The sequence below is a fragment of the Stenella coeruleoalba genome (genome assembly GCF_951394435.1).
Source record: "Stenella coeruleoalba genome assembly, chromosome: 6".
NCBI classification, from domain to species: domain Eukaryota; kingdom Metazoa; phylum Chordata; class Mammalia; order Artiodactyla; family Delphinidae; genus Stenella; species Stenella coeruleoalba.
In genome coordinates, this window is record NC_137151.1 from 109905885 (window position 1) to 109918281 (window position 12397).

At 59.8% G+C, this 12397-nt stretch overlaps 2 protein-coding genes across 3 annotated transcripts; one reads left to right on the top strand and one right to left on the bottom strand.

The window, feature by feature from the left end:
• Nucleotides 1-808: 808 nt before the first annotated feature.
• On the bottom strand, nucleotides 809-5935 carry CHPF (chondroitin polymerizing factor). The gene is made up of 4 exons (XM_079924811.1): nucleotides 5320-5935; nucleotides 3692-4265; nucleotides 2996-3175; nucleotides 809-2662 (listed from the first exon to the last, which is right to left on the bottom strand). Exons 1-4 carry the CDS (start codon nucleotides 5631-5633, stop codon nucleotides 1403-1405), a joined length of 2328 nt encoding a protein of 775 aa, XP_079780937.1. The 5' UTR covers nucleotides 5634-5935; the 3' UTR covers nucleotides 809-1402.
• Nucleotides 5936-6076: 141 nt separating this feature from the next.
• TMEM198 (transmembrane protein 198) lies at nucleotides 6077-12358 on the top strand. 2 transcript variants are annotated; one of them, XM_079924169.1, is made up of 6 exons: nucleotides 6077-6122; nucleotides 6241-6460; nucleotides 6772-6976; nucleotides 9185-9760; nucleotides 10814-11016; nucleotides 11371-12358. In XM_079924169.1, exons 3-6 carry the CDS (start codon nucleotides 6811-6813, stop codon nucleotides 11506-11508), a joined length of 1083 nt encoding a protein of 360 aa, XP_079780295.1. In that variant the 5' UTR covers nucleotides 6077-6122; nucleotides 6241-6460; nucleotides 6772-6810; the 3' UTR covers nucleotides 11509-12358. The 2 variants fall into 2 exon arrangements, with proteins under 2 accessions (XP_079780295.1, XP_079780294.1); XM_079924168.1 differs by having other exon boundaries at nucleotides 6118-6460.
• Nucleotides 12359-12397: the final 39 nt, after the last annotated feature.

The window sequence follows — 12397 nt, forward strand, 5'->3', positions numbered from 1 at the left end:
CAGCTGCTTTGCACAAGGGTCCCTCTTGTCCACACCCTCCACCCCCAGGCTGGTGCCCAGGGAGGGCTGGGGACCAGGCCATGGGCCCCAGTGGAGGGGAGGAGAAAGGGAGGTGGAAAAAGGGGCCCACCCCAGAGGGGGTGGGACCCTCTGTACATTTGTATATATTTAGGGAGGACAGGGTGGGGGTGGGGACACAGATGTAGCAGGTGGGTGGGGCTATGAGGGTCGGTAATTTAGAGACAGCCGGGGTCCCAGCCCTAGAGTGTCAGCAGGAGAGGGCAGGCCCCCAGGACTCAGGACTGCTGGGCTGGTCCTGCTTCCTGCCCCTCTCCAGGCCCAGCATCCCTTTTGGCAGGGGGAGTGTGTGCTCCAGCAGGCCTGGTCCAGCTCCCAATTCCCTCTGCCCCAACCGCACTCCCAGAGTCCCCTCCACAGGGAGAGGCAGATCCTTCAGAACTTGGCTGAGCTTGGGGGTGGGGAAGGGGGCCTTCTCAGGCCTCTCTGCCTCCAGTCTGGTTTTATAAAGTGCTGACAAAGTTGGGAATAAAGAGGCATAAAGAATTCTCTGTGTGTATATGTGACTAAGCTGGGAGCTGGGGCGGGGCTGGGCATATGCATGACTTGGTCCCTGGGAAAAGGAAATGCAGGCCCCAGCCCGGACAAGGAGCCTCCGTCCTCAAAGCCCTCCCTGTCCCCATGCCTGCCTTACAAAAACTCAGGAATCACTAGCCGGGACTTCCTGGTGGTCCAGTGGTTAACATTCTGTGCTCCCAACGCAGGGGGCCTGGGTTCGATGCCTGTTCAGGGAACCAGATCCCACATGCCACAATTAAAAGAGCCCGCACGCTACGACTAAAGTCCCGCATGCCACAATGAAGATACCATGTGCTGCAACTAAGGCCCAGTGCAGCCAAATAAATAAATATTAAAAAAAAAAAAAAAGAACCATTAGTCCACACTCAGCCAGTTTATTAAAGGCAGGGAGCTTCATCAGGACTGCAGAGGAGAGAAGTTGGGAGACACCGCCCCTTCTCTCTCAGCTCCCCCGCTTCTCCAACAACTCATCTACAGCCCAGCCCCCCAGGGGACCCTAGGAGGTGGGGCTGGCGTCAGGCAGATTGCACTGCATAAATACTCGGAGGCCACAGCCTGAATCAGCAGCGTCAAGAGGGCAGGGAGACCGGGTTTGGGGCAGAAAGGGGTGGCTCCAAGGGTACCTCTTCCAGGGCTTGCTCTAAGCCCAAGGGTCCCCCAAGCCAGAGAGAGGGGGCCAGCGGGCTGCCCTGGGGTCTGAGGCTGCGGCCAGCCCTGTCCTGCGAGGCTGGCAGGTGGCTCCGGGTGGCTGGGGAAGAGCGGGGCGGGGCACCGCCTTGCCAGGGTTCAGGGGCGCAGGGCGGGGTCAGGTGCTGTTGCCCTGCTCCTGCTCGAACAGCAGCATGGCCAGCTGGGTGCGGGAGCCGAGGCCCTCGAGCGCACTCTGGCGGCAGCGGTGGTACAGGTCCTCGCTAAGCCGCGCGCTGCACGTCTGGGCCCGATAGCGCTGCAGCAGCGCGGGCTCCACCGCCCGCAGCACGTGCAGGCTGGAGAAGCGCAGGAACAGCTCATACACATCCAGGCTCTCCAGCAGCTCCTCCTCCTGTTCCGAGGCCGCCGCCAGCCGCGCTCGGGCCGCCACGTAGTCGGAGTTGTAGAAGCAGGCCTCATTGGCCGCCTGGCGATCAAAGCGGCCTGTGTCTCGGCCTAATTCAGGGGGTCCCGGGCCCTGGGGTGGGGCCACGGCCGGGTGGAAGGCCTGGAAGTGCATGGGAAAGAAGGCTTGCCAGCCAGAGATGGCATGCATGCGGCAGCGGTTCAGGAAGTCGGGGGTGAGCACCGTGTCTGGCCCGGCCAGCAGGAACAGCGTGTCCAGTGGGTGCTTCTTGGAGAGCAGATCCATGAGGCGCAGCGGTGAGGGTGTGGCTGTCTGCACGCTGAGCCAGGGCACCCGGGCACCGGGGAAACGCCGCTCCAGCTCTGCCACACGGGCCTTGACAGGTGCAAAGACATCGGCGTGGGCCGCCCGCTGTGCCTGTCGTGGCTCATACAGTAGCAGCAGGGTCAGGGTTGCTGCAGAATCGCCAGGCTCCAGTGCGGCCACGGCGAAGGCCTCCAGGAAGCCAGGGGCCAGGTCACACTCGGCTGCAGCCAGTGGCAGTAACACGGTGAGACGCGAGGCCTCGGTGACATAGGGCACGGGCAAGATCTCCACGCGACTCAGTGGCCGTAGCAGCTGCACTCGGCGGGTGAGGGGCCGGCGGCCACCCTGCGGGGTCAATGCCTCCAGCTGCAAGTCCAGCGTGTACTCCATACCCCGGGCAGGATCGAAGCGTCGGTAGCCATTAACCAGCTGCTGCTTCTGGAGCCGCAGGGCCGGGTGGTACCGGCGGTTGAGCTCCTCCAGGGCTGCCCCCAGAACGTTGGCCACATCAGCCTGGTCAGCCCCACGCAGTGGGCAGCGGGGCGAGCCATCAGCGCAGGAGAAAGCATGCTGTTCTGTGAAATAGTCCCAGCGCAGCACCTCAAAGCGGGAGGCCGGGCGGGACGGTGCTGGAATGCCCACGGGCCAGGTGGCTGCCCACTCCCCATCCGCTGCCAGACGGCTGGTGTTCTGGATCTCCCACTGGGTTGGAGGAACAGGCCATGAGCGAGGCATAGACCACAGGGGCCAGCACACAGCTGGGGGGCTGGGCAGGCAGAAGGTGCCACTCAGGACAGGTTCCCAGTCCCTTGCCAACCTCTGCCCACCCAGGGCCCCCCCTTATTCTTTCCCCAGATGGAGGCAGCCTAAGAGTTAAATGGGGGTCTCTGGAGAGGCTCCAGAGAAAAGGTAGAAGCAGACAGGGACTGGGAAGCAGGTTTGTTCTGTGATTCTTGTGCTAATTTTGTATTTCCCTGGGATCTCTGAGACCTCTCGGGATGCCCTCACCCCCCCCACCTCCAGCCTAGACCATACCTGTAACTCCTGGATCTCCTGGTATGTGCGTTCCAGTTCAGCTCGGGCAAAAGCCTTGTGCAGCTGGTACATGTGTACAGGGTCACGGACAGGGTGAGCTGTCAGGGCACTGCGGAAACGAGGGTCCCCCTCCTGCACGGGCTCCCCAGGGCTCAGCTCCAGGTAGCTATAATGGACTCCCTGGGGAGAGGAAGGGAAGTGGGAAACATGAGGGGACAGTCGCCCCCCCCGACCCCACCCCACCCCATAGTTTGTGTCTCATCCCTCTATCCTATGACCTGTTGTGGACTTGGGGTCAGAATTCTGTGGGCTTCAGTCTACCGTGACCAGTTGTGAGCTTGTGTGACCTTGAGCAAGCCTCTGCTAGCTCATCTGTGAAACGGGCATGCATCCTATCTCAGAGCTGTCCAGGGGCTCAAATAAAATAATAACGGCCAACACCGAACACCTACTGTGTGCAAGCCTCCCTTATTTTTTCTAATCCTTATAACAACCCTGAGAAAAAATTATTTCCATTGGTACGGATGAGGAAACCGAGGTTCAGGAGATTCAGTAATTTACCCAAGGTCACAGGGATAGAAGATGACAGAACTGCATGGAAACCCAGGCCCATATCTCCAACCACCCCCTCTGCCTCTCAGGGAGAAGTGCACACGCCCAGACAAGAGGCACCAGTGGGGTGGCTTATCTTCCTACCTCGTGGCCGCCAGTGCAGCCCACCCCGGTGGCATCGAGGATGCAGCGGCCCAGCCACTCATCCGGGTGCGCACTGACGATGTCGTTGCGGCAGGCTTCCAGGTGGGGGCGCAGCTGCTGCAGCAGCGTGCGTGACAGCAGCACCCCAAAGCCACCGTGGCAGTAGCGGCCTGGGGCGGGCTCTCCACTGATGAAGTCCTGGGGCCGGCCCAGATAGAGGTGGGCAGCGGCTGCCAGGCTGAGGTGGCCAGCCAGGCGAGCCAGTCCGTGCGCCTCCGTGTAGGTGGCATCGGGCACTAGGAAGAACCAGTCAAAGTCGTTGCCGTGCTGCTCCAGAAGGTGGCGCAGTGCCAGGTGCAGGTGCCCGATGGGCCGCTCCTCGCCTAGCGTCACCACGGCCATCCCCGATGGTGCCCGGCGGCCCCGCGAGCCTGTCAGGAACACCACACGCTCTAGCCGGTGCCCCAGCGTGCGGTTCACAGCCACGCCCAGTGTGGGCAACGTGGCCTGTGAGGTCAGCACCGCCACGAGCAGCCTCTGCCTGATGCCCAGCTCTGTGCTGATGTAGCGGGTCCTGGGGGTGGGGGAAGAAGATGGCACAAGGTTACTAAAAAGACAACAGGGCAGGTAGAGGGCAGCATACACAGGTTCCGGCAGGTCATGTCCTCTTTGGGCCTGTTTCATTTATGATAGAATAACAACCCTCCCCCAGGGATCACGAGTATTTAAATGAAATACTGGCCTTACCATAGTGCTTTTGGGAGATGGCATTATCCATGCAGATATGAGAGAAATATTTGGGGTCTGAGTCCCTGTTTCATTACTTAGTGGTTGAGTCCTTGAGCAAGTTATTAAACCCATCCGAGTCTTGGGTAGCCTCATCTGTAAAATGGGGCTGATTGTATCTCTTTAAAGCACTTAGCCAAATGCTTGGCATATAGGTGCTCTACACATCATGTATACACTAATTTCTAAATAATATGCCATTATACCACAAATACATCACATAAATGATGTAACAGAATAAACGGCATAGAGATGTAGTGAATGTGTTTGGGGGGGTCAGGGGTTCCAGTAACTTACCTTCCGTAACACAGAAGGTAAGTTGCAGAACTGGAATTTGAACTTGGTTACTTCGGAGAAATTATTTCAACTCATAGGCACAGAGGCATTAATGGAATGGGTACATCACCCTTTTCCCACAAACCTCCGCCCCCCCCCCCCCCCCCGCCAGGTGCCCACCCAGGAACAAGAGATACAGGTAATCCTACTTCTCTCTTTTCTCTTTCCCTCTCTCTATGCACCCACTCTATATACTAGTCATTTCTCTAAACCTAATACTGAGCCAGGGAGCTATGAGGACCTTTGGGGGGGGGCGGTCCATGGGGTCAAGCAGGTTTAGGGCAGAGGCGGGCAAGTTCTGCCCGGGCCTGGATGGGGCCCAGAGAGGCCTCAGATGGGCTCCAAACCTCCCTGGGAAGCAGGGCCGTCGGAAATTATCGGGGCCCAACGACTTCCTGGCCGGTCAGACCCTTCCTTCCGGGGCCTGACCCAGCCCCTGGCGGCCTCCACTGCGCGTCCGTCCCAGCCGGTTCCCAGGGGGTGGGGCTGGCGAGTCTGATCCCTACCTGACGGCCTTTTTGGCGGCCTGGCCAGGCTGTGCGGGGTGGTAGGGCAAGACACGCGGTTCCCAGTTCTCCCCGGCGCCTGCACCGGCCCCGGGCCTCTCGCGCTCCGCTCCGGGCTGCACCGAGTTGGGCCGGCGCGCCGCGTTGGTGTTGCCGCGCGGCGGCAGCTCAGAATCTCCGGGTTGGGGCGGCCCTGGGCCACAAGGCTCCTCCACCCAGGTGACGCTGAGCAGGCTCAGAGTGAAGCCCAGGGAGATGCCCACGGCCACGGGCCCTGCGGGCCGCAGCACCGACAACAGCAGCGATGCCCGCATGGCGCCCGGACCGCGGGCCCCCGGCCCTGGAGCAGCCCCAGAGCAGCAAGAGGAGGCTTCGAGGGGGCGGGACCGGGGAGGGGGCGGATCCGGAGGGCCCGAGCCAAGCGGGCGGGCCCCCTCCCTCCCCGCCGAGCAGAGCCCGCGGCCCGAGCCGAATCTCCTGCGCCTCGTTCCGATCGCCCTCCAGCCGCCGCTCGGTACCGCGCGGGTCCCGGCGCTGGGCGCGGGAGCCTCAGCCGAGGCCGCCGCTGTCCGACGTGTCACTGGGAGGGCCCCGCCCCCGGGGTGGGGTCTCGGGCTCCGGCTACCGGAGAGGGAGGAGAAGGGGGAGGTTAAAGGGGAAGGACCCCCGGAAGTGCCCCCTCCTCAGTGCGGGAGAGGCAGACGTCGGGGGCGGAGTCCCCTACCTCCCCCCGGCGTGGTTGGTGCGTCCTGTGTGACGTCAGAAGCAGCCCGCCCCTGCCTGGATGGTGCGCCCTGAGTGACGTAAGGAGCAGAGGCCGGAGCTGTCCATCAGCACCAAAGGCCGCGGGCGGGCTCAGGGCATGGGGCCGCGGCTCTGGGGCAGCCCGAGCCCCTGCTCCTGCTCCTTTCCCTTCCCCAGGCCCAGCCTAAGTGCCCGGACGTCGCGGGACTGGAGTGCCAGCCGGTGTCGGAGGCGGAGCGGCGTCGCCGCCGCGCAGGGACCGGTCCGTCCGGCTCAGCAGCCCCCTTCTCCTCACCGCGGACTTTTACCGGACACCAGTCAGCTGGAGCCTCTGGCGCCCGGCAACCCCGGCCGGAGAGCCTCCTTCGCTCAGAAGCTCAGGTCGCCTCCAGCCCAGGTAGATCTTGGACAATCCCAGATTTAGCCGCCCACAGACCAGTCTCCTGGCTGCCTCCTCACCGGCAGCACACTGCCCTCATCTCCCCCCAACCCCGTCCCCCTTTTAACTTCTTCATCCCAGCTCCCTCTAGCCAGGCACTTTCCCCCCTTTGTCTTTTGTCCCTTACTTCAGGGATGCTTCCAGAGCTGTGTGATGTGTGCACCACTCCTTTGTCCACTGTGTCCTTCCCTAGTTCTCCACTCCTACTCTCACCCTCATCCTGGTGGAGACCCAGGACTCCTCCTTGACCCCAACTTCCTCTCTGTCAGGCTGACGTGGGAGGGTGACTCCCTACTGTTCCCAGCACTATGCCGGGCACTGCGGCGACACTTCGGTTCCAGCTGCTGCCCCCCGAGCCAGATGATGCCTTCTGGGGTGCACCCTGCGAACAGCCCCTGGAGCGCAGGTACCAGGCACTGCCAGCCCTCGTCTGCATCATGTGCTGTCTGTTTGGAGTCGTCTACTGCTTCTTCGGTGAGACCCCATCTCATTCCTCACTCGGGCCCCCCACCGTTTCCTCAAGTTATTTTCCTGAGGCACCCCAAACCTTCTTTAGAACTTTAGCACTACCATGAACTATGTTTCGTTTCTCTTTTTTTCATCCCACACGTTTGTAGATAATTTAGACTGTAGATCCTAGAGAACACAGGGTTTTGAATTAGGCATGCTTGAATTTGAACCGGGTTCTGCACTTTACTAATTATGATGCCTTGGGCACATTGAACTTTCTAAGCCTCAGTTTTCTCATCTGAACAGTGGGAACAAAGATATTTGTCTCACACGGGGGGCGGGGGCGCTGTGAGAATTAGTAAGCACTCAATAAATAATAGCTATTGTGGTGAAGATGTGTTTAGGTCACTGTGCTAGGTAGGCATTGAAAACGTTTAGGAGGGTGAGTTAACATGGTCCCTTACCACAGGGCATATTGTCTGATGAAGAAGAGACTTCTGGAACATTCACATCTGTGATACATATTAGAGGAAGCTAAATGATACATATCAGAGTCACACACATGGAGATGTGTGTACGAGTCAGCCTCCAGTAATTGGGGCTGCTGTGTGTCCAGGACGCACAAGGGAGTTCACTTGGAAAGGCAACTGGGGGCTGAAATCCAGCCCATGCTCTACTTGCCAAACTCTAGACCTCGGCACAAGGCTGTTTTGCCTAGAGGAAGGCACAACTCTTTTATAATTTGCACCAAGGTGCCAGATGGTCTAGTGGAGTAAGTGCCCAGTGACTCTACAGCAAGAGGTACAGAACTTCAGGTAAAAGAGAGCTTTATGGGCTGGGCATCCAAGGAACGCCTCCAGGCAGGGCATTATAGGTGACTGGATGAAGTGAAAAGGAGGCTTGGAGGTCTGCGTTCCAGGTTGAGCAGAAGTGGGGCAGGACTTGTGCTCGGCAGCCTTTACATCTCCCCCTAGAATGGCTGGATAGTAGGCAGGGATGGGAGCCAGATGGTCCCTCCACTTCCACCCCCAGACTCTGGACCAAACAACTGCAGAGTGGGCAGGGGGAAGAGCCCCTCTAAGGGTTCAGGACACATTCTGGGTCTCCAAGGAGTCTGTGTCACCTCGCCCCCTCCACTATTCCTACCCACTCCCTCCACAGTTGCTCAGTGCAGCCTGCCATTCCCTCTCCTGGGCTTCCCTGACAACCTACCCTTCTTGGAGGCTCCCATTCTCGGGCTCTTGGACTCTTTGAGCCCTTGTGCATGCCCTACTCCTCTTTCCAACCCCAGAACCTCCTGGACTCCAGTGCTTCCCCTCATTCTTAGAACGGACTCTTCTCATTATGACCTTTCTCTTTGGCTCTCCCTGACCCTTTGACCCCCATCTCTGACTTCCATCTTCTCAGCTTTCCAGGATCTACAAGTCCCTCACACTTCCAGGTACCCTTAATGGGCCTAATGGCCCTATAACCTCCATTTTTCTGAAACACCACAACCACTATTTCCCCCGATAATCCTCTCTGACCCCCTATGACTCCTTGTAAGGCCCAGTGACCCCTAATTACCCCCCAGCTATCTCATTACCTTCCATCCCTCTGACTCCCTCTATTACTCCTAACATAGGGGAATCCCTATGACCCCATTGTCTGTTTGCCCCCACCACGATTTCAGTGATTCCATTTCTCTGGCTTCAATATTACCCTCGCTCAGAAACCGTTTCATACTCTCAGTGATTCCACATCTGTCAATTCCCCTGACCTGAAAAGACCCTATCTTTCTGAACCCGTGTGACCTCACCTCTCAAGTTCTTTCTGACTTCCAAATACCTCATGGCTCTGAACAATCTCTCTCTAAGGAGCCCAGTGACTCTACTGCTGATCCACTGTGACCCCAGTGGCCTCTCTCTCTGACCTCTATGATCCCAAAGACCCCAATGACCCTATTACTGAGTCACTCTTGACTCCAGTGATCTATTTCTGTCTCAAAAATCCAACACTCATCTCAATGACTGTCTGTTTTCCCAGTGACTCCCGATGACCTGTTTCTCTGATCTTCCTTGACCCCAGTGGTCCCTTCACTGCCGCCCTCAGGACCCCAATGACCCCCAGTTCTCTGATCTTACTGTCCTGCCTCTGGTTCCCCTGGGATTCCTTGTCCTTGACCCCTCTGACCTCCTACCTCCAACCCAGTGACCTCATTTTGGTCTCTCACTAGCCGCTGTTCGCTTCCAGGTTACCGCTGCTTCAAGGCAGTACTCTTCCTCACTGGGTTGCTGTTTGGCTCGGTGGTCATCTTCCTGCTGTGCTACCGAGAGCGGGTGCTGGAGACGCAGCTGAGTGCCGGGGCGAGTGCAGGCATCGCGCTGGGCATCGGGCTGCTCTGCGGGCTGGTGGCCATGCTGGTGCGCAGCGTGGGCCTCTTCCTGGTAGGGCTGCTGCTCGGCCTACTGCTCGCCGCCGCCGCCCTACTGGGCTCCGCGCCCTACTACCAGCCAGGCTCTGTTTGGGGCCCCCTGGGGCTGCTGCTGGGGGGCGGCCTGCTCTGCGCCCTGCTCACGCTGCGCTGGCCCCGCCCGCTCACCACCCTGGCCACCGCCGTGACGGGTGCCGCGCTCATCGCCACGGCTGCCGACTACTTTGCCGAGCTGCTGCTGCTGGGGCGCTACGCAGTGGAGCGTCTGCGGGCCGCCCCCGTGCCCCCCCTCTGCTGGCGGAGCTGGGCCCTGCTGGCACTTTGGCCCCTGCTCAGCCTGATGGGCGTTCTGGTGCAGTGGCGGGTGACCGCCGAGCGGGACTCCCACACGGAAGGTGAGGAGGCACAGGCCAGGGTGGGTGTGAGAGAAATGGGTGCTTGAGGGGGGTGGGTCTGAGCGACGGTGCATGGGGGAAGGAGCTGTACACACCAGCAGCGGAAGGCCTCAGCTGAGTTAGAGAGCTGACCGGCTCTGGCTCTGGGAGCTTCAGTGCCGGGACGGGAGCTTCAGTGCCACCATTCCTGCCACAACAACAGATGGAGCAGCGGCTCTGCGCCAAGCCCATTCCAGGCACTGGGGATGCAACGGAGACAAAACAGAAGAGGCCCCTGCCCTGATGGGGTTGCATTCAGGGTGGGGGAGACAGACACTAGACACGCAAGTTAACAAGATAATTCCCATTGTGTGGAGTGCTATGAAAGAGACGTGCAGAGTAATGTGAAATACAGACAGGGTGGCCAAGGAAGGTCACTTGGAAGAGGTGACATTTAAGCAGAGACCTGAAGGATAAGGGGCCAGCCATGCAAAGAGCTCGAGAAGAGGGAATAGCAAGGGCGAGGGGAATGAGCTTGGCCTGTTGAGGAAGTCAGGCGGGAGTGGTGGGTGAGGGATGCCGATTGTGTGGGTGCCGTGGGCCGTGATGAGGACTCTGGATTTCATTAGCTGGGTGGTGAGATGCCACTGGAGGTTTAAAGGAGGGAGGATATAATCTAATTTAGCATTTGGGGTGCTCCTTCTGGCTGCTGAGTGTAGAAAGCATCAGGGAAGGCAAGCACAGAAGGGGAACCATGGAGGAGGCAGCTTAGTTGTCCAGTCGAGAGATGATGATGGCTGGTCTAGGTGAGTCACCTATGGCTCCAGACTGGGAGAGGGGTAGCAGCTGGGAAGCAGGCACCTAGAGTCTAGGAATCTTCCATGAAGACCTTTGGAAGAAAAGAACTGTGGGCAGTCCCATCTGGGAGGTGGGACACCAGGAAAGTAAAGGAGGGGAGGTTTCGGATGAGGGGAATCTGGGAGCCTGGAGCCCTCAGGTTAGAAGGGACAGGGAGGCTTGGGCGAGATGAGGCACGTGGGCCTCTGAGACCCTGCTCCGCCCACCCCTTCACAGTGGTCATCAGCCGGCAGCGCCGTCGTGTGCAGCTGATGAGGATTCGGCAGCAGGAAGAGCGCAAGGAGAAGCGGCGCAAGAAGAGACCCCCAAGGCCTCCCGCTAGAGGCCCCCGGGCTCCTCCAAGGCCTGGGCCCCCTGACCCTGCTTATCGGCGCAGGCCAGTGCCCATCAAACGCTTCAACGGAGACATCCTCTCCCCGGTGAGCACCCCGAGTGGGGAGAAGGGAGTGTTGTAGACTCTGTCCAAGCAGGACTGGGCCTTCCCCAGGGGCTGGTCACTGTCTAGAAGGCCTAGCACTTGTCCACCCATCGGAACCCCTGTACTGGGAGCCTGATGGGTTGGGGAGAGGTGTCCTGAGCGTGAGTTTTAATGAGGTATAGTAGGGGGCAGCATCTCAGTGCTGTGGACTCTGGGTGTGGTGAGGTCCTAGGCCGACAGCAGACCATGACACGTCTCAGGCTCGTGACAGTGCAGGCTGAGCATGTCTGCCTGGGTGGCTTTCAGGGCAGGGGTCTGCAGCGGCACTCTCACACCTGTGTTTACTCTCCCACAGAGCTACATCCAGAGCTTCCGGGACCGGCAGACAGGGAGCTCGCTGAGCTCCTTCATGGCCTCGCCCACAGATGCGGACTATGAGTACGGGTCCCGGGGACCGCTGACGGCCTGCTCTGGGCCCCCCATGCGGGTATAGCAGTCTCTCTGCTCCTGCCCGCCTACACTCATCGGTCACCAGCTCTGCCAGCTTGGGGAGGCCCGCTGGGCCATGACTCAGCCCACCTGGCCCTGTGGCCTTTGGCTGTCTCCTTCCCCACCCCGGAGAGGGATGGCCTGGCTGCCAGAAGGGAGGACCTATCTCAGGCTGCCTGGCCTGAGGGGAGAGCCTCCTCCCAAGCTCCCGAGGGGCTCCTGAGGGACGCGAGTGTGAGCCCCGCTGGGGTGTGCTCAGGGTTGTGAGTGTGTCGCCTGTGTGTGCGTGCGTGGAGGGGTGGGCTTGGAGAGGACACTGGGACCCCTGCCTTAGATTTCTGACTGGTAGGGCTTCTCCGAGGGTGGCCCTGCCTCCTCTCCCACTCCTGGGGTCCCATGGGCTACTCTCCTGCATGTCTAAGTGGAGGAGGTCTACCTTCCTCCCCCATCGCCTCCACCTCTCAGCCAGACTCATCTAAGACTTCTTGTCTTTGTCCATGGGGCAAACTGCAGCAGCCCTCACCCTGGTCCCCTGTCCTCTGCAAGCCACCAGCCTGAGGGCAGTGGCAGGGAATGGGGGTGGGCGGGTGCTGCTCTGGGCTGGGTCAGGGCAGGGGGCTGGGGGAGGGGCTTCAATGCACGGTGCATGTCTGGTGTCGGTCATGCCACCCTGGACACCTCATGCTTCTGTCTCCTCCCCACCCCACCCTGTTTGACATCTTTTATAAACGTGCCAAACTGTGAGGCTTCTGCCAGGAGTGGTGGTCTTTGGTGGCTGGTACTTCCATGGGCCAAGATGGAAGCACTGCAGCCCTTGGTCCCCTGTGTCACTCACTACACAGGGGCTCCAGGCAAGTTCTGCCCTCCCACGTCACACAGAGAGCCAGGAAAGG

Coding starts and splice junctions, on each gene's coding strand:
- CHPF (XM_079924811.1), bottom strand. CDS start 5,633: ATGCGGGCATCGCTGCTGTTGTCGGTGCTGCGGCCCGCAGGGCCCGTG. Junction 3,176..3,691: donor GCTGCACTGGCGGCCACGAG/GTAGGAAGATAA, acceptor TCCTCTCCCCAG/GGAGTCCATTATAGCTACCT. Junction 2,663..2,995: donor AGGAGATCCAGGAGTTACAG/GTATGGTCTAGG, acceptor CCTCCAACCCAG/TGGGAGATCCAGAACACCAG.
- TMEM198 (XM_079924169.1), top strand. CDS start 6,811: ATGCCGGGCACTGCGGCGACACTTCGGTTCCAGCTGCTGCCCCCCGAG. Junction 6,977..9,184: donor AGTCGTCTACTGCTTCTTCG/GTGAGACCCCAT, acceptor GTTCGCTTCCAG/GTTACCGCTGCTTCAAGGCA. Junction 11,017..11,370: donor ACGGAGACATCCTCTCCCCG/GTGAGCACCCCG, acceptor ACTCTCCCACAG/AGCTACATCCAGAGCTTCCG.